Source organism: Agelaius tricolor, unplaced genomic scaffold (assembly GCF_023055355.1).
Source record: "Agelaius tricolor isolate 1412-34295 unplaced genomic scaffold, bAgeTri1.0.p SCAF_4, whole genome shotgun sequence".
NCBI classification, from domain to species: Eukaryota; Metazoa; Chordata; class Aves; order Passeriformes; family Icteridae; genus Agelaius; species Agelaius tricolor.
In genome coordinates this window covers 33,947,582-33,965,554 of record NW_027269264.1, presented here as the reverse complement: position 1 = coordinate 33,965,554, position 17,973 = coordinate 33,947,582, and the positions used below count along the sequence as shown (strand labels likewise).

General features: G+C 42.2%; 1 protein-coding gene across 1 annotated transcript; it reads left to right on the top strand.

The window, feature by feature from the left end:
• The first annotated feature begins 354 nt into the window (after positions 1-354).
• GCNT4 (glucosaminyl (N-acetyl) transferase 4) lies at positions 355-12,031 on the top strand. The gene is made up of 3 exons (XM_071425198.1): positions 355-616; positions 6,887-6,949; positions 8,400-12,031. Exon 3 carries the CDS (start codon positions 8,401-8,403, stop codon positions 9,766-9,768), a length of 1,368 nt encoding a protein of 455 aa, XP_071281299.1. The 5' UTR covers positions 355-616; positions 6,887-6,949; position 8,400; the 3' UTR covers positions 9,769-12,031.
• Positions 12,032-17,973: the final 5,942 nt, after the last annotated feature.

Here is a 17,973-nt window from a genome sequence, read left to right as displayed (position 1 = left end):
CTCTCACACCTGGAGTCTTGGTACCTGAAGTATTACATGCATCTCAGACTTGGTGAGGCTTTTGACAGACTCCTTGTGTCCCAGTGCTTTTCTGCCTCTCCCCAAGTCCTCTTTACTCTGCTGGAGAAGGAAATTAGGTTGCTTTGATGTGATCTCTTCTTTTTATGGTGTTCCTTTCTCCCTGCCTTCTTGGTGCTTAGAAATGCTATGTGAGTAAACAAGAATAAATGCTTCTTATACAGATAATGCCTTCCACAGCTTAATAACAATAAAACCTTCCCAGCTAACCAGCTAAAAAGCAGAGGCTTATTAGTTCAGAACTGCAGCCATAGCCACCCCTGGGACTTAACACACCAAGCCTCCATGTTCACTATTTTTCAGCTAACATTTTACACTTTTCTTTTTTAATTTGTGCAAGAAATAATGTCATCCCTACTACTTCTGTATGTCCGACTTCATACGCACGTGAAGCACTGATACTGGTGGAGGCTGCTGGCAGTGGCAGGATGGAGCAGACACTAGGACTTGGTTTGCCCACTGATCTGGCAGTACCCATATTGATCTCCAGAGACAGAGCATCCTAAAGAGGGGAAGAGACCGCAGCAAAGTCCAGGAGGTAGGTCTGCAGCTCTCTCTGATGAGGTCCTACTGATGTGACAAGCTGTGACTTTGCAGGGTGAAATGACTTAGAGAGGGTGATTTACAGTGGGGCTTGGCAGAGAAGAGTCTGCAGGCAGCTTGGTGGTAGGGTGAAGGAAATGGAGAAGTATTTTGAGCTGTTAATGGGAGCTTTTCTGCAGTGCCATGCAGTTTCTCCTGTTTCCCTGTCTGACAGGAAATTTCCACCCTCTTTTTTTACAGTGCTTCTCCTTGCCAATGAAGACAAATTCTGTCCCTTTGGGTTTAATTTTTACGTTATTCAATAGTTTAAAGGTTAACGCTCTCTCCACTGTAGTACTATGCTTTAAACTCCCATATGAAATGGAAAAAAGCTGTTAAACTCTAGATTGCCACAAATTAGAAGGGACTAAACTCTATTTGTTGGAGTATGTATTTGTTAGTGGGATTTTGTTTATTTGTTTTCTGGACTCCTGCCTTTGTAGTACATGATGTACTTGGCATGCATGGAAACCCCATGTCACAAAGTCAGAGAATTGAAATTCTCAATGTATAAGCATCAGGCTTGGGAATTTTGATGACTATCTCTGTGCCTTCTGAACACTTTCCTGCTTTAAGAGTGCTGCAAATCCTCTGACTGGCATCACACAGTAGTATGGGATGCTGAGGGATTTGCTGAGAGACTTTTCAGGCCTCCAGTAAAAGAGCTTTTGTGAAAAGTTTCTGTTAAGCAGTTCAGATTAGTTGGGGTTGCAGAGGAATTACATTCTCTCTTGTGCTGCTTGCATGACCCTGCAGAAGTTGCTTGCCTCTTTTCCTGGTCAAAGAGCTGAGACATTGACTTTCCTTACCTTGACATATCTCTGGGACACAAACATGCTGAAATTGATGTAAGATATCTTACTGAAACTGTGAGGATTGCCACTGGAGGCAGCTGGAAAGGAGAATCCAGCCTTTTCTAAAGAGCATACAGAGAGCTGGAACTGAGTGGCTGGACTGGCCAGAGCAGCTTCTTGGCTTTTCTCCGTTGCATCTGAGTACCACTCTGGGATGGAGGAGCTGCTGGGGTATTCCTGGCAGAGGATCAGGGTTATGTGTGATACTGCTACCCCTGGAATTCCTCACATTAGAGGTGCAACAAGGCTGTGCCGTTGCAAGCAGGGTTGGCAGAGCTGGCACTTATGGTGCAAAAGCTGGGCTTTTTCCTTGCTTCTCTTTGTTGTTCCAGGGATGCTTTGTCCAGACCATCTCACAGTTCATGTTTTGGGATGAATTGTTGATCCTTTGCAGTTCCTGGTATCTTTCCACCAGCTGCAGAGTGCATCAGATGCTTAGTCTGGGCAAGGTACATAGTAGAGCAATGCTCTACTATGCTCACATGCATAGTAGAGCAACTAGGATGCAGAACAGGTTGTCTGCTGGTTTTTTTTCAAGCCCAAATCTAGAAGTAGTCTGGGTAGATTCACCACATTAAGTTCTGCTTCCTAACATTAAGTATGACTAGATGTTATGTGACAGCCTCAAGCAGTCTAGTGGAAATGTTCCTACCCATGGTGGGGGATTTGGACTAGATGACATTTAAAAGTCCCCTTGCAAGCCATGTATTTCTATGTTTCTATAATTCCATGAAACAACATATGATGGTCTATAGTTTCTCAGTAAGAGTGATAGTTTAAACATGATTTTACCCTGAAGGAATGGAGGTATATTTTGTAAAAAATGTTATTCCCAATGAATTAATATATGTGCTCACACGTGGTTCTTCAATTTTGACCACCACATCTCATAATGTAGAGTTTTATCTAACTGCTGTGTTCTTCTTCAATTAAAAACAACGGCAATTCCTATTTTTTTTTTCCTGTGTGTTTATGGGGAGGTGGATAAGGCTTCTCTCCCCTTTCTGTATGTGTGGTCTGCTCCCTCCATGGAAAAGATGCTGGACTGGTATGAGGTGTCCAACACTACCTTGATATGCAGTTCCCTAACGGGCCCACAAGAATTTCTTTGCATAGCACTGAGATGATGCACAGTTAATAAGGTTCACTTTTCACTAATTTGGTAAATACAGGGAAAATTCTGTCGGGCACGCTCAAAACCAATTTAAACCTTGCCTACACTGGTTGGTATTGTTTCCACAGCATCTTAGGTATTCAATGTTATGGAACTATTAATAATAAAAACTAAATAATAGAGGAATCAGAAGCTTCAATTTTGCAATTACCTTGATACCCAATATGTGATAGTGCACAGTGGCCTTAGCCAGAGTATTTAGATCAGAATGCAGAAAAAGTTACAGAGCACTCAGGTGAAACAGCAGAATATTTTTTCAGGTAGGCAGATCATCACTCCTTCTTAGGGTCTGCCTTGGAGGCCAGAAGTCCCACTGTTGCTTTTACAAATTTTTACAGAAAAGAACATTTTTTTTAGTTATTAAAAGATAAAAATGAAGACACAAACATTGTTCTAATTTATCCTAATTTTGATGAAAATACCCTAATCTGTAAAACAAGCCAAAAGGTAGATTGCTGCCCTCTGTAATACTTCATTCTCATTCAAAATGGAATTTCTTTTAGAACTCAGTTCAGTTCAAACAGAAAACAGTGAAACAGAAAGTATTTCTATTGAGTTTGTAAGACATACATTGACTTGAGGCAATGTGCATGTGTTTTGGGGGTGCCAATCACATGCAAAATCGTTCAGTTATTCACATGGTTCAGAGAGCAGCATGTTCAGGGTTTTCCAGCCTGGTTGCATCTGATGTTAGCAGCACACCTTACCCTTGCCTAACATTTTTAAACTTCATTATCACAGAAGACACACTTAGAGCCTTGCTGTCAATCAGAAGAGTTGCAATTAATGCCTGAGGTTCATGACTGGAAGCTTTTAGCTGGGTCACTTCCCAGCTACCACATTCATGAAGTCAGAGTCCTCCCATGTGAAGCCTTGAGGACATGGGGAGAGGATTTCCTCCCTTTTCTGACAACTTCACCCATTTTCATTTTGGGATTGAATCCTGAGCAGATTCAGAAACATTTGACACAGTAGCCGTTGCAGGTGAGGTCATGGTCTTTGTGAGGCTGAGCTGTTGTTGGTCTCGAGGGATGGATGCTTTACCTTCATCCATCTTCTCTGAATGTGAGCAGCCCTTGTGAAGGGAGAGACAATTCCTCGACTTTTTTCTTTTTTTTTTTTTGCATTACTAGTACTAGTGATAAGGGAAATGCAGATTTTTTGACATAATAAACTGATAATGGATCTGTTAATCAGATACAAGCGGATGTGTTTGTTTTTGGCACCCATGGAGAAGGTAAAATCTGTGAGGTTTATTAATAGGATGGTGCAGAGGCAGGAGAAGAGGACTTCTCTGGGAGCCCAGGTTCATGAAAGGGCTAGTGGAAGCCCTTGGAAGCTCCCTGGAACCCAGGGAGTATCTGGATAGAAGTCTTACAGTGTGTGAAGACCTGGGGCTCTTCCCCTCCTCAAGTCCTGGAACAAGCATACCTCAGGAGTCTTCTCACATGTAGAAAAGACAAGTAACATATTTTGCAGAACAAAGCCAGATGTCAATGCCAAGCTCATAATATAAGATCATAATATAAAATCTTAATACAAAAGATGGAACCTTGCATGTGTATTCCATGGCATCCCCTAAGGAAAAAGCTTTTGGGGGCAAGATAACCAGAGTTAGCATCTGGTCAGTGCTACCCAAGCTAGGTGCTTTGGACAGCAGTAGGTTGCTGTTCTCATCTGCCTTGTTCATTCATTCTGTGCTCCTCTGGAGAGAACGGTGTGTACAGTAGAGCTCCATGTCTGAGTAGGGCTTTGAGTCTGCAGTGGGAAAAATAAAGTTTTTCAGATGAGTCAAAACCTGATGAGGTGTGTGATGGCACCTATCTCTTCTATCCCAAGAGATTTAATCCCTCAGTTTCCCACTGTTCATCAAGAAATTGCAGGTTTTGCTGAAATTACCTTTATACTGATAAATGATTTAGAAGGGAAACAAAGGTGATGGAGGGTTCAGAAAGTAAGTCATATGAGGAGTGACTGAGGAGCTGGAGTTTTTTTAGCCTGGAGAAGAGGAGGCTCAGGGGAGACCTTACAGCTGTCTACAACAACCTGAAAGAAGCTTGTAGCAAGATGGGGGTCAGCCTCTTCTCCCAGACAACGAGCAACAGAATGAGAAATGGCCTTAAGTTGTACCAGGAAAGGTTCAGGTTGGATATGAGGAAGAATTCCTTCATGGCAAGAGGGATGACCCTGATAACTCCAGTGCCTGGTTAAGTTATGGAGAAGATTATTCTGGGAGTTATTGAAAAACCCCTGAAAGAAAATGCAATCATTGGTCATAGCCAGCATGGCTTCATACCGGGAGGTTCCTGCTTGACAAACTAATTCCCTTTTATGACAAGGTAGCTCACCTTGTTGATGATGTGATCTTTTTTTATTTCAGTAAAGCTTCTGATGCTGTCTCTCACAGGATCCTTCTGGATATGTCATGCAGTGGGTCAGACACAAAAGGTTAAGTGCATGGGGTGACATCAGGCTGGTGACATGTCACCTGTGGTTCCTGGGGTTCCACAGTGCTCCGTCTTAGGGCCAGTGCTCCTCGACATCTTCACTAATGACTTGGATACAGAACTCAAGATAAACTCAAAGATATAAACTGGGACACTAAACTGGGAGGAGCTGTTGAAGGCAGAGAGGCCCTGCAGAGACATCTCAACTAATTAGAGGGCTGGGCAATCACCAATCATATGAAGTTTAACAAAAACAGGTGCTGGATTCTGTATCTGGGACAGGGCAAGCCTGGATGTATGGACAGACCGGGATGCGGAAGGCTGGGAGACCAGCCCTGTGGAAGCAGACCAGTGGGTCCTGGTCAATGGCAGGTTGAGCTTGGTCAGCAGTGCCCTGGCAGCCAGGAGGGCCACCCGTGTCCTGGGGGCATCAGGGACAGCATGGCCAGCTGGGCAAGGGAGGGGATTGTCCTGCTGTGCTCTGCACTGGGGCAGCCTCACCTCCAGTGCTGGGGCAGCTCTGGGTGCCACAGTGTAAGAGAGATACAAAACTATAGGGGAGGAGGAGGGATCGCAAGGATGGTGAAGGATCTGAACAGGAAGCCATATGAGGAGCAGCTGAGGTCCCCTGGTCTATTAAGCCCAAAGGAGACTGAGGGGAGCCCTCACAGTGACCTACAGCTGAGAGGGAAAGCAGACGGACAGGCACTGATTTTTTCTCAGTGGCAAGACTCGAGGGAGCAGTCTGAAGTTTTGTTGGGGGAAGTTTAAGTTAAGTATAAGGAAAAGAGTCTTCGCCCAGAGGGTGGCTGGGCTCTGGAGGAAGCCCCCCAGGGAAGGGTCACAGAGCACCAGCCTGACACAGTTCAGTACTCCCATGGTCCAGAGGTGGAGAATGCTCTCAGGTACATGATGTGACTCTTGGGGTGCTGGGCCAGGAGTTGTAGTTCACTGATTCTTGTGGGCCCCTTCCAACTCAGGACCATTCTAAGATTCTATGACTTTGGTTTCATAGTAACAGAATGTTTGGCACTGGGCAGAAGCTGGCCAGGGCTGACACAGATAGAGAGGTTAGGGAGAAGTTTGGAATGTGTTGGATTTTCCCCCTCCTTTTTCTTTGTCCAGACTCGCCTTTTTGAAGGAGAGAATAAGAGACAATTCACTCCTTGATTTAGGCAATCCCTGTTCAGGCAGGGGCGGTAGGTGTTGTCCTTGCTAGCCAGGGGGACACTGGGCAGAGGCATGGGGTGGGCTTCACAGAAAGGCCACACCACATAGGTCTTCTCCCTCCAAAGAAAAAAGCCAGGGCATGTTACCTGTTTCCCCCTCTACACGGCTTTTTTTTTTCATATGACTGAAAACCTGCCTTTGGTTAGGAGCAGTTTTTGAAAGTGATTTTTTCCAGGATCACAGATACATAAAGGAGGTAGGTAAAGGGGAAACCCAGATTAGACATTGGGCTGGGATTAATTTGAAGAAGAGATGAAGTAAGGCACCTGCTTGCTGTGGGGGAATATGGGATTTTTGGCTTCATAGGGATATGAATGTCTCACTTCATTTTGAAGATGATGAGGCACTGCAACAGGTTGTCCAGAGAAGCTGTGGATTCCCTATCCCTGGAATTATTCAAGCCTAGGAGAAGGTTCCCTGCTCATGGCAGAGATTTTGGAATGAGATTATCTTTAAGGTCCCTTCCAGCTCAAACTATTCAATGATTCTATGAGATCTGGTTTTTTCTCTTTCTTTTTTAGCATACCTGGAAGCTGTTTCTAAAACCTACTGAGAGTTGCTGAGCTTTGGTTTCTACGAAATAGGTATGTGTTGGCTGACCCTGGTCTGTACCTGGCAACCCCCAGGAGATAACATTTCCTTCTTTCTGTTGCCCTAGAAGAGAAATATTAAGGACAAAGATGCACAGGGAAAGGCAAAGTCAAGGGAGAAGAGACAAATGAAAAAGCTCTGCCTTGACAAGCTGCAATTTGAATGTAGCTACAGCTTGCAAGACCTGACATCAAAGGGAATGCCAAAGATGCCCAAGTTAGTCTTGCAATATATTTGAATGCACATCTCAGTATTTCATTTTACATACATATGTGAGATGTTCAGGCATCTAAGCCAGATCTGCTGCCCCCACCATTTTATTGGCTCTAGAAGCACTCTGAAAAGTTTCTATTCAAAAGAAAACAGTGGAAGCTGTTCAATTTAAGAACAAAGTAGAGTTTAGTTTAAGCTAAGTGGAGCTAAGTTTACTGGTGCACTTGTTATGTGATTCTGGTCTAATTTTAATTTGGGGAACAATGCTGGTTACACTCAGCCAGTAAAGCAAAGATATGTGGAAGAGGATCTCTGTGTTAAGCTTTTATTGTGGTAATGACTCAGTTGTTAATGTGCTACACAGGAATTTTTTTAAATAACATGCTGTATAAAAAGGGGCCACATGTGTTTTTGTGGTCACATCCAAGGTTGTGTCACATGGCAGAGAGCAGGACGGATGCACTATTCCTTACTACTGCACCCGTTTTGCCTTCAGAAGGGTACTTCCTTTATATGTTCATACCAGTGGATGAAAGTGCTATGTATTTATCCACCTCTGTCTTCATGGCAAGTTAGAAGTATTTTCCAGAAGGAATCTGAAGAGACAAAGGAGACTTTGGGCTTGTCAGATCTTGTTGGCACAGGATAGGAAGGAAATTCATTTTCTCTTGAACATCTTTATGAACCAGCTCCAGTGTTTGTGATAATGAGAATGCAATGTTTCAATACTAAAACTTTCAGTTTCATGCTTTTTCAAAAAACCAATACTAATATCTACCATTAGACACACATTCTTTGCAGACTTACAAGACATCTCTTTGCTGCTCCCATTAAATGCCTTGTAGTTACTCAGGAAAATAAACAATCTTTCCTACTCACATGGATGACTGTAATGTTTTTGCCAATCCAGGGTTTGCTGTACTTCAGTTTGTGGCTCATTAGAAATTTTAAAAAGATTTGAAAAAAAACCAGTGGGAGTCGTGTTCTGATATTCTTATTTGACTGGAAATCATCTGGTTTATTGCCTTCATTTAGCTAATTCAGGGGAATGAAATTTTAAAATTATGATTAGGAAGAAACTAGAGATTACCAGTGGCCTTCCTAATAAGGTGGTATTTATGCTGTAGACAGACTGGTGTGCACATATCTTTCTCAGAGGTTGGAATGGTCTCTGATGATTTCAGAGATGATTTCTGATTTAAAGTAACACCATGTCTTTATTTCTTGCAGAATGAAGAGACACAAGTGGTCCTACAAATGTCCCTCACGAAGGAAGATCTTGATTCTGTGTATTACTGGGTGGCTGATTGCACTGCTGAAGCTTCTCCATGTCGAAAGACACTTTTTTCCCTCTAGAGGCATTTACTTAGTTGAGCACTTCTTGAGCACTTCTTCTTATGTTAGAAACAGATACTCATACCCTAGAAATGAGTTCCAGTATGAAATTAATTGTTCATCTATATATGAACAAGATCCTCATGAAATTGGCAAGAGTTTAGAAATAAGAAGAAAAGAAATAGTTGATTTAGCTGATGAAGATGTTGTAGCAATGACAAGTGACTGTCATGTGTATCGTTCACTTAGGAAATACCAGCTAAAACCTGTTTCTCCAGAGGAGGAGAGTTTTCCAATTGCCTATTCTTTGGTTGTTCACAAAGATGCAGCAATGGTAGAAAGGCTCATACATTCATTGTACAGTCGTCAAAATATTTACTGCATCCATTATGATCAAAAAGCAGCAAAAAGTTTCAAATCTGCTTTGAACAATCTAGCTAAATGTTTCCCAAATATTTTCATTGCATCAAAATTGGAGACAGTGGACTACGCACATATTTCACGTCTGCAAGCAGATTTCAATTGTTTGTCTGATTTGATGGACTCTCCAGTTCCTTGGAAGTATGTTATCAATTTGTGTGGCCAAGATTTCCCTTTGAGATCAAATTTTGAACTGGTCGCTGAACTGAAGAAACTTGGTGGAGGAAACATGCTGGAAACTTCAAAGCCAAGCAGTAGCAAAAGAGAACGATTTACTTATCACTATGAACTTATGAAAGTGCCTTATGAATACATGCAGATGCCTGTAAAAACCAACATTTCCAAGAATCCACCACCTCATGATATTGAGATATTTGTAGGCAGTGCCTATTTTGTTTTAAGCCGAGAATTTATTCAATATACCCTTGAAAGCTCACTTGCAAAAGATTTTTTTGAGTGGTCAAGGGACACATACTCTCCAGATGAACATTTCTGGGCCACTCTTGTACGTGTCCCCGGGGTCCCTGGGGAAGTTCCAAGGTCATCCCAGGATGTAACAGACTTACAAAGCAAAACTCGTCTGGTGAAATGGAATTATCTTGAAGACTATTTGTATCCTCCATGCACTGGTACCCACCTTCGCAGTGTCTGCATCTATGGGGCTGGAGAATTAAGGTGGCTTCTGAATTACGGACACTGGTTTGCCAACAAGATTGACTCCAAAGTAGATCCTGTCCTGGTAAAGTGCTTGGCAGAAAAGGTGGCAGAACAACAGAAGGAGTGGGTACATTTGTCCTCTGATGAGCACTTTCTGCACTTAAGTTCTACGAATGCCTTGACATAGCAGTGCTGTGTTCTCTGCTGTCCCTGCTGTGTGCACAGCACCTGCAGTCCTGCTGCCTTGACCTGCTGCAGGATGGCAGTGAGGAAAAAGTCCATTCTGGATAACGCCCTGGGCCCTGCAGAGCCAGGTGCCTGGCTAGTTATTTATGTAAAGTAATTTCTCGCTGATTAACTGTTTTGCCACATTAAACTGTAATTATCTTCAGGGTGATTCTGAGATGGTGAAGTTTGCCTTTGGAGGCTCTTGTGCTCTCTGTCCCTGTGGAGTATTTCAAAAATGTATTTTACTTCAAGTGTGTTTGTATCTTTTATGAGAAACTTCAGCACTTCTGTCTGCCTCTCCTTTCCTTCACTTTTGCTTTTATTAAAGGAATAAAGGGAAGACCTCTGTATCTGCTACCTCAGGAAAACTGAAAGTGCCCATCTCACAGCAAAAACCAAGAGATCAGCAGGAACACCAAATGAGCCATGTGACCCCACCTGAAGTTCCACACTTCTCATCTGTGGGAGCTGCATAGATCTTTGCAATGTGGATATGACTGGATGATATAAGGGAAAGAAGATCCCTGTATACTGCATTGTGTGTACCATTGTTCTCTTCTCCCAGCTAACCTGGGTGTTGCTTTTCCTTCTACAAAGCATGTGGTCAGGTGCTGTGCCAACACTGTGGGTTTCACAAGCAGTGAAAGTTGGTTGAAATAGTTGTGCACCGTTGAGTGCACACAGTTGTGTTTTCTCCAAAGGCAGGATGCATGCCTGCCCTAAGGACAGTCTCTGCAGCCACGTGGGGGAGGTATTTGTGCCAAAAGAGGTCAATCTTCATTTCTAGCTGCCTCTGGGAATATCTTTATGTGAAATCCCAGTCCTCTTGAGACAGTATCCCTACACACAGAGCTGTTTCCAGTTGGTGTTCAGCAGTGTGGTGCTTTGTTGAATGTTGAACACACAAAGTTGAGCAGTAATCATAAGAATAGCCATATTACAGAAGACCCTGCATTAAGTGGTTTCTTTGCAAGTCTTGTGGCTGTGCACTACCGTGATCCCAGGCTGACAGGTGCCTGAATTGGCCCTGTTCAGCTGTGGAGCTAGAGTTCTCCTACAGCCCCTGCTTGCCATGGCCCTGCCAGGCCTCCCAGCAGTGGAATGGCTCAGGAGCCTCCTCACCGCTGGGCTTCCCGCACTCCAGCATGAGGGAAGTGTTTGCAAGTGCAGTGGTCTCTGCAGAAACTTCTTCAACTCAGAAATGCCGCTGGCATTTTGGGGGTTTCCCTGGAGTGCTGCTCTGCCACAAGTTCAGTTTTGGTGGTTCCAGTGGATCTCGGGGTTTAGCTTTCTCCATGCCATTGTCTTCTTTCTAGCCATCTGTCTTTTATTAAGGGACCTTTCCCCATGAGTGACTTTGGGATATCTGTATCTGGTCTTACTGACCTACAGATTGCTGTAGTAATGACCATATATCAATGAGAAATCTTTGTTCCTTATTTGAGCTGAAAGAACCAAGTTGTTTTTTAGTCTCAGATTTTGTTTATAGATTTAGTCACAGTGAAGTCATTCATGGCTCAAGGCTGGCTTGAGAGTTGGGATTCTCAAGCATTTTTCCACATTTGTGACAATGATTTTCAGTAAGTTTTCAGACAAGCCACCTGAGTTTTCTGTTTCAGCTGTTCCCATTGTGAAATGGGAACCATAATCTTCTATTGTCTTGCTAAGCACTTTGAAACCTGTAGGTATTGTGAGTTTGGTTGCACAATACTAATTATTTAGTATTAACTTATTTTGTGGATAATTTATTATCCACAAAACTATTTATGGAGTCTGTGGGTGCACAGGTCAAGTATTTCTTAAATGTACTGTTTCTGAAATGAATGGGGATTATTTTTAAAGTCTGAGTTGTGTACTTCAGTGACATGCCCTGTCTACCCAAGGCTGTCCTGACTTGATGTAATTTATAAATACTTTGTAGAAAATAAAATATTGGTAGTATTTATAGATTCATGTATTAGTGCTTGCATATAAAATAGAGTCCTCATGTGGTTAAAAAGTTAATAAAGGAGAATGTTAGTATCCCAGAGGGCCAAACTACAGCCTTCTGTACATATAAATTGATGATATATTTGAAAATTTGTATTTATTTAAACTGGCTTTATGTATGTATGTACACATGTACCCATTTGGGTGTAATTGTAGTTGTTTGATCTGCCATAGATTTATAAAAATAATCCACCAGCCCATTAAACATCATTGAAGTGTGTGATTTTAATCAACATGCAACTTTGTGGTATTTTAACTGAATTGGCTGGAATGATGCCTGTCATTTAACGAGTTTGGAAGAAGGCACCTCGTTCTTCCAAGGTGGTAGAGAAGAGGGGGCGGATGTGGCACGGTGTGAGGCAGCATCAGCCACTGGGTTGCTAGATGAGGAATTGGGCAGTGTACAGACATAGATGCAACTTCATGAAGTGCTGATTTTCCAATGAATTCTAGATGTTTCTGCTGTTCTGAAAGCAGTTTTAAAGGCTATTCAGGGTTGTAGAAAGGCAGTTCACAAAAATCAGTCATTGGCTTGGTGAGGCTGGAAGATCCTCTAGTCCAGCCTCTTGCTCACAACAGGATCAACACTGAATTTGGGCTGGTTTTCTTGGGTTTTCCTGGGACTTTTGCAGATCTCTAAGGAAGAAGGAATATTTTCCATTGTTTCCAAAGAAAAGAACAGTCAAAATATAAGTGTCTTAACTTTTGAATAGTATTCTCTCTGGTTTTTGGCTTTGCATTCAGCAGTGTTGCCATACTGATGCCTGGATCACAGTTAAGTAATTAGACTACAAGGGTGGGTAAAATCCTTATCATCACTGCTCTTTACATGGGTAGGTCTGCCATTGCTGGACCCAAGGCATGATACACAACCTTTCTGTGAGGAAAGTGGCTGAACCTAGTTTATGGCAAAACAAAAAGTTTTATTTTGGCTGAAACTTAGATTACAGGCATTTACTCTCACATGTTTTATTGGGGGTCTCTTTGGTGGTTTTCTTTGTATGTTTGTTGGTTTGGTTTTATTTTCCTTAGTAAAGCTTAGATTTACTGTTTCTTTTTTCCTCTTCATTCTTTTCCTCACTTCTGGGAGATTCCCCTTGTAATTTATTTCACAATTTTGAAGCACGTGTATATTTGCACATATTGGTTTCTTCTTTATTTGTTCTGCTGAAGAAGCACTATGCTGGCCTTCTTCCACCCATCCTGCCCTGTGCTTGTCACGTGGAGAATCTGGACTATCAGGTGACCCAGTTTTCCCATTCAGGAAGGATGCGTAAGCAGAGCAATAGTACTGCTCCTGGCTGTCAGCACTGGTGTACGTGTCCAGCCCACCATTTTATTGGTGTCTGAAAACAGCAAAAATGCTGAATGCATTCCAACACAGACAAATTAAGTAAGGAAGAAAAGGAAATAATGAGCTTTAGTGAAAGAGATGCAGAGCCAACATTTGTACTACTTGTCTTGTTAATGAATTTATTAGGCTAGACATGTAATCCGGAGGATAATATATACCAACATAAATGCCTCACTACACATTTTCTTTGGCATGGGAATAAAAGAATGTGAAAGGAAGGACTAGGAATTAGACTCTAATCTGTAATTGTAATTAAAACAGACTTGGCCTGTTGACTATTTCTATGACTACAGTGTCATTACTGTGACATTTAAATCAGAATGTATAAACATAAGAAAATCGGTATTTGGGCAGCAAATGTGGAGTATATGTGGTGCACTAATGTGTGTTTACAGTGTGACCTTGAGTTTTATTTCAGGTATAATATCTGTTTTAACTCGATGTTTTTACAGAACCGGAGTTGTTCTTGGTGATGATAATTTCCAGTCACGGAAGTGATGCTGCAGAACAATGTGATCTGTTACTGAGATGCAGTGACTCTGTACTGGAAGTACCCCAGTGCTGTTTAGTATTTCAAGCTGACAGTTACACACTCTATCCTGGTCCTGTTTCTTCAGAGCTACATAACTCTTTCATTTTCTATAGCTAAGGGATACTCATCTTTATAATGCCAGTCTTTCATAAAAAACAGAGAAAGCAAAAACCACAAACCTTTGTATGAGGCATTTTTTCATAGGAAAGGCTATGGCAAGTTTTTGGTAGCAGGAGGAGGGTGGGGGTGGATTCTGTGAGAAGATGCCAGGAACTTCCCAACATATCTGACATAGACTGTGCCAGCCAGCTCCAAGATGGACTTCCTGCTGGACAAGGCTGATGATGATAGCACATCTGGGATAACGGATTTAATAAAGGAAAAAAGCCATACCAAGCAACAGCAGGAACAGCCAGAGAAAAGAGGATTGAGGCTGTGAAGAAGGAGGGCAGGAGATGCTCCACATGCTGGAGCTGAGATGCCCCTGCAGCCTGTGGTGCAGACCATGGTGAAGCAGCTGTGCCCCTGCAGCCCAAGGAGATCCAAGGTAGAGCATAGCTCCACCTGCAACCCCTTGAGGAGCCCACACTGGAACAAATGGATGCCCAAAGGTGGCTGCAAGCCCATGGGAATTCCACACTGGAGCTGGGTCTTGGCAGGACCTGTGGCCCCATGGAGGGAGGAGCTCCCACTAGAGCAGCTTTCCTGGCAGGTTTTGTGGCCCCATGAGGGTACCAGGCTAGAGCAGGCTGTGCCTGAAGGATTCCTCGCTGAAGAAGGTAGCACCATGAGGAAGGGCTGAGAGAAGGTGGGGTTTTTAAAGATTTGTTTTTAATTTCTCATTTCCCTAGTCCTGGTTGGTAAGAAATTTATTTTACCCAAGCTGAGTCTGTTTTGTCCATGACAGTAATTAATAGGTGAACAATCTCTCATTGTCCTTATCTCAACCCAGAAGCCTTTCATTATGTTTTTTCTCCCCAGGCCATCAGAGGAGGGGAGTGACAGAATGGCTTGGGTGAGCAGCTGACATCCAGCCAGGGTCAACCCAACCTAGATGGGAAGGAGTTAGATGGTATTTTTTTAAGGGGGAGCAAGGACAATAAGTTTTATTGCTACTGAGCCTCCATTAATATGTCTTAGCAGAGATTTAAGTGGAAATGCTTACACATAGCATGGTTGCTGCTGCCATCTCTGATTGAGGTAAGCAAAACTTGAGTTAGTACGTTTTAAAAACAGAGATGATTTAGCAAAGAAATTCCTGGAGCCTGTATCAGTTTCTTGTCTTGTAAAAAATAGGTACTTAAAAATTTACTGGAATTTGACTAGGGGATTACAGAAAGACTCAGGGGACTGTGCTGGTTGCATCAGAGAGGGCAGACAAAGGAGCATATGATTTTTCTGCTCATGGCAGGTGAATGGCTTTTAATGATGCTTTCTGTGTTATATGTAGTAAATTTTTTTAACATGAGCTATTTTGAAAAACTATTGACTGATATCCCATTTGCATCTTAAACATTTGCTTCTAATACATGTGGGCTTACTTAAAAGACTCTTCCCTGGGCTACAATTAGAGACTTCATTGTGATTTAGATTAAACAACAACAGCTTTTTTATTGCTGAGCCTCTTTTCTCTGCCTGAATTTGTGCTTTGAGATGGAAAGGATGGCAAATCTGAGCTTTGCCTGGGGCAATGAAAAGATGAGAGAGTATACAGAGATGCTGCAGGTGGCATAATTACCACCATACCAGCTGTTATGCTGCTATATTTATAGCCATTATGCTATTAGTATTGTTGTGGCATAACCTCTGGAAAATAAGAATAACTGCAACTTATACTGTAGAGGTTCAAATCACCATTTATTAATAACTGTGACAGGAATTGGAAATCACACTTGGAAATAACTACACAGAAATATTTCAGCACTTAATTGCTAGGGACCATAGGAAGTAGGATGAAAATACAGGTGGTAACCTTTCAGATAGCAGAAAACAGAAGTACTCTTGCTACAGAGGTTTGATACAGATGTCTCAATTTACTTTCTCCAAGGAATGTTATCCTTGCTTCCCCACCCCCCCACCCCCCCTGTTACTTCTTACCTTTTAATGCAGCAGTCCCAGCTGTTTTTATGGTTGTAAGACACCCATGTTAATTAAATTTTATTACTTAGTCCTCATTTACTCTAAGCTGCTTTGGAGTCCAAAACTTTCTTTCTGCTCCTGAAGCAGTTCTAAGGATTCTTGGTGCAATCAGCTTGTGCCATGGGTGGATTTCTATTTAATTGACATTAGTGGTATATGTGCATATGCTCAGCTATCCTGGGCCTGAACTGGTACATTTATGTGCTCGAATCATTGGGAAATTAACTATATTTTACTCCACTTGTATTTGAAGGGAAAATTATCAAAAATATCCTTTCTTCCTATGCAAAACTTAGCTTCTTTCTTTTCTGTAGAATTCTGTGTGGCACAGGAGATATATAGATTTAGATGCAGATATAGATAAAGATAGTTATAGATTATATAGATATAGATGATATATAAGGCTGTATCAAGAAGATATATCCAAGGGAGTAAAATCATGTACATCACCAAAAAAAAACCAAAAAAAAACCCCAAAAAACCCCCAGGTGATGCTGTGACTTGAAAAGGGATAACATAGAGCTGTTACTGTAAGAAGTTGGAGGTACTTTTCTGACTTTTGTATTGCTAACAATATTCTTTAAAATGCTCTCTTAGTTCCAAGCTGTTGCTCAACTGGATGTGGATGCATCCCTCTCTGCAGAACAAAATTGTATTTCTGTGAAACCATCAGCAGGCTTTGGTGGTTTATTTCTTTTCTAGGTCTCAGATTCCAGAGTTGGGTATGGTAGAGCAGAACCAGAAAAGCTTGTGTCTGTTGGCATGCAAGTGACTGGACAAGTCAGCCTCTTGAAGATGGAGCTGCCTCCCTGAACCAAGCTGGAGCAGCAATCAGGCCACTCAGCCAGCAGAGCAAGCATTGTCTCTGTTTCTTTTCATTAGAGCACATCAACATTATAATTTTCCAGACCAGCCAGCTAATTGTATTATCTGTGTTGTTTTTATTGGCTGAAGAATCATGACATTCTCTCTTATGGCTTTCTTAAATCAGGATTTATTTAAAGTCTCTGTACATAGATCTTTGGAGCAGACACAGTATGTCTTCAATTACTGTATGTCTTGTGCTCATTTGAAACCGAGGCAGCCAAATCAGGTTCTGCAGTAATAAAACCATAGAGCTGAAGACATGAAAAACTGAGTCATCCTAAAATTGAGTAGCTGTAGCATTTTACTTCTCTGCAGTCATTGAGAGGATAGTTTTGCATTCAGTTTCAGAAATCTGAGACATTTAATAAAGCAGAATACCAAGAAGAATAGACATTAATGAAAGATTTACCTGGAGCACTTACCTGAAAAGTGTTTTTCAGTCTGTATGAGGTGGTACGCTTCCATTTCAGTTGTTGGACAGATGTGCACAGCACAGAGCTGCTGCTGGCACTGTGGCACCATCACCAGTTTCCCCAGTGCCTCAGAGGCTGCGCTGTCCCCTGCTGAGGCACTGCTCACTGCAGTCACCAGCCGAGGGGCAGAAGAGGTGGCCTCTGTCCCACCATTCTAGAAATAACCCTTTGGGGAGTGATCCTATCTAGCCGTGTTTCAAGGCCATTGGAGTGGACAAACATGACAGAAAACTCCAGTGTTACAGCCTGGGGAAAGAGAGGAGGAAAGGTCTGGGCCACATGGCTCCCAACGCGAAAAAATATTCAAGCATGCAGACATGTTCCCTTCAGATAACCAGATATAGGAAGTGGAGGTTTGGTTTGTGATAAAGTGGTAAGTGCACTTTGAAAGCTAGTTTAACCTTCAGCAATAACTCATTTGCTTAGCCCAAGAGTATTTGGCCACCACTTCAATAAAGGAGTTTTTTTCTGCTGTCATATTTCTACTATTTGTATTTGCTTGGGGTTTTTGACAGATTCATTTTTCAAATCTGTTTCAAATTTTTTACCAACTAAACTCTTGAGTTCTGCATGATATTCAAGTCCAGCTGATGGGCAGAGTGACAACATCTTCAGCTGCCTTTCAATAGACTTTCCATATTTTCCAGGTTAGCTGATGGTAGCATGAAGTTTGGGTATTGTTCACAGAAAGTTTAAAATTAAATTGAAATGTTTTCTGTTAAACAAGTGGGAATTTGCATAGTGTCTGAAAAAGATGGCTCTGAATATCCACTCTCCTGGTGCCTTCTCCTTCAGCAGAGGCGTGATGAA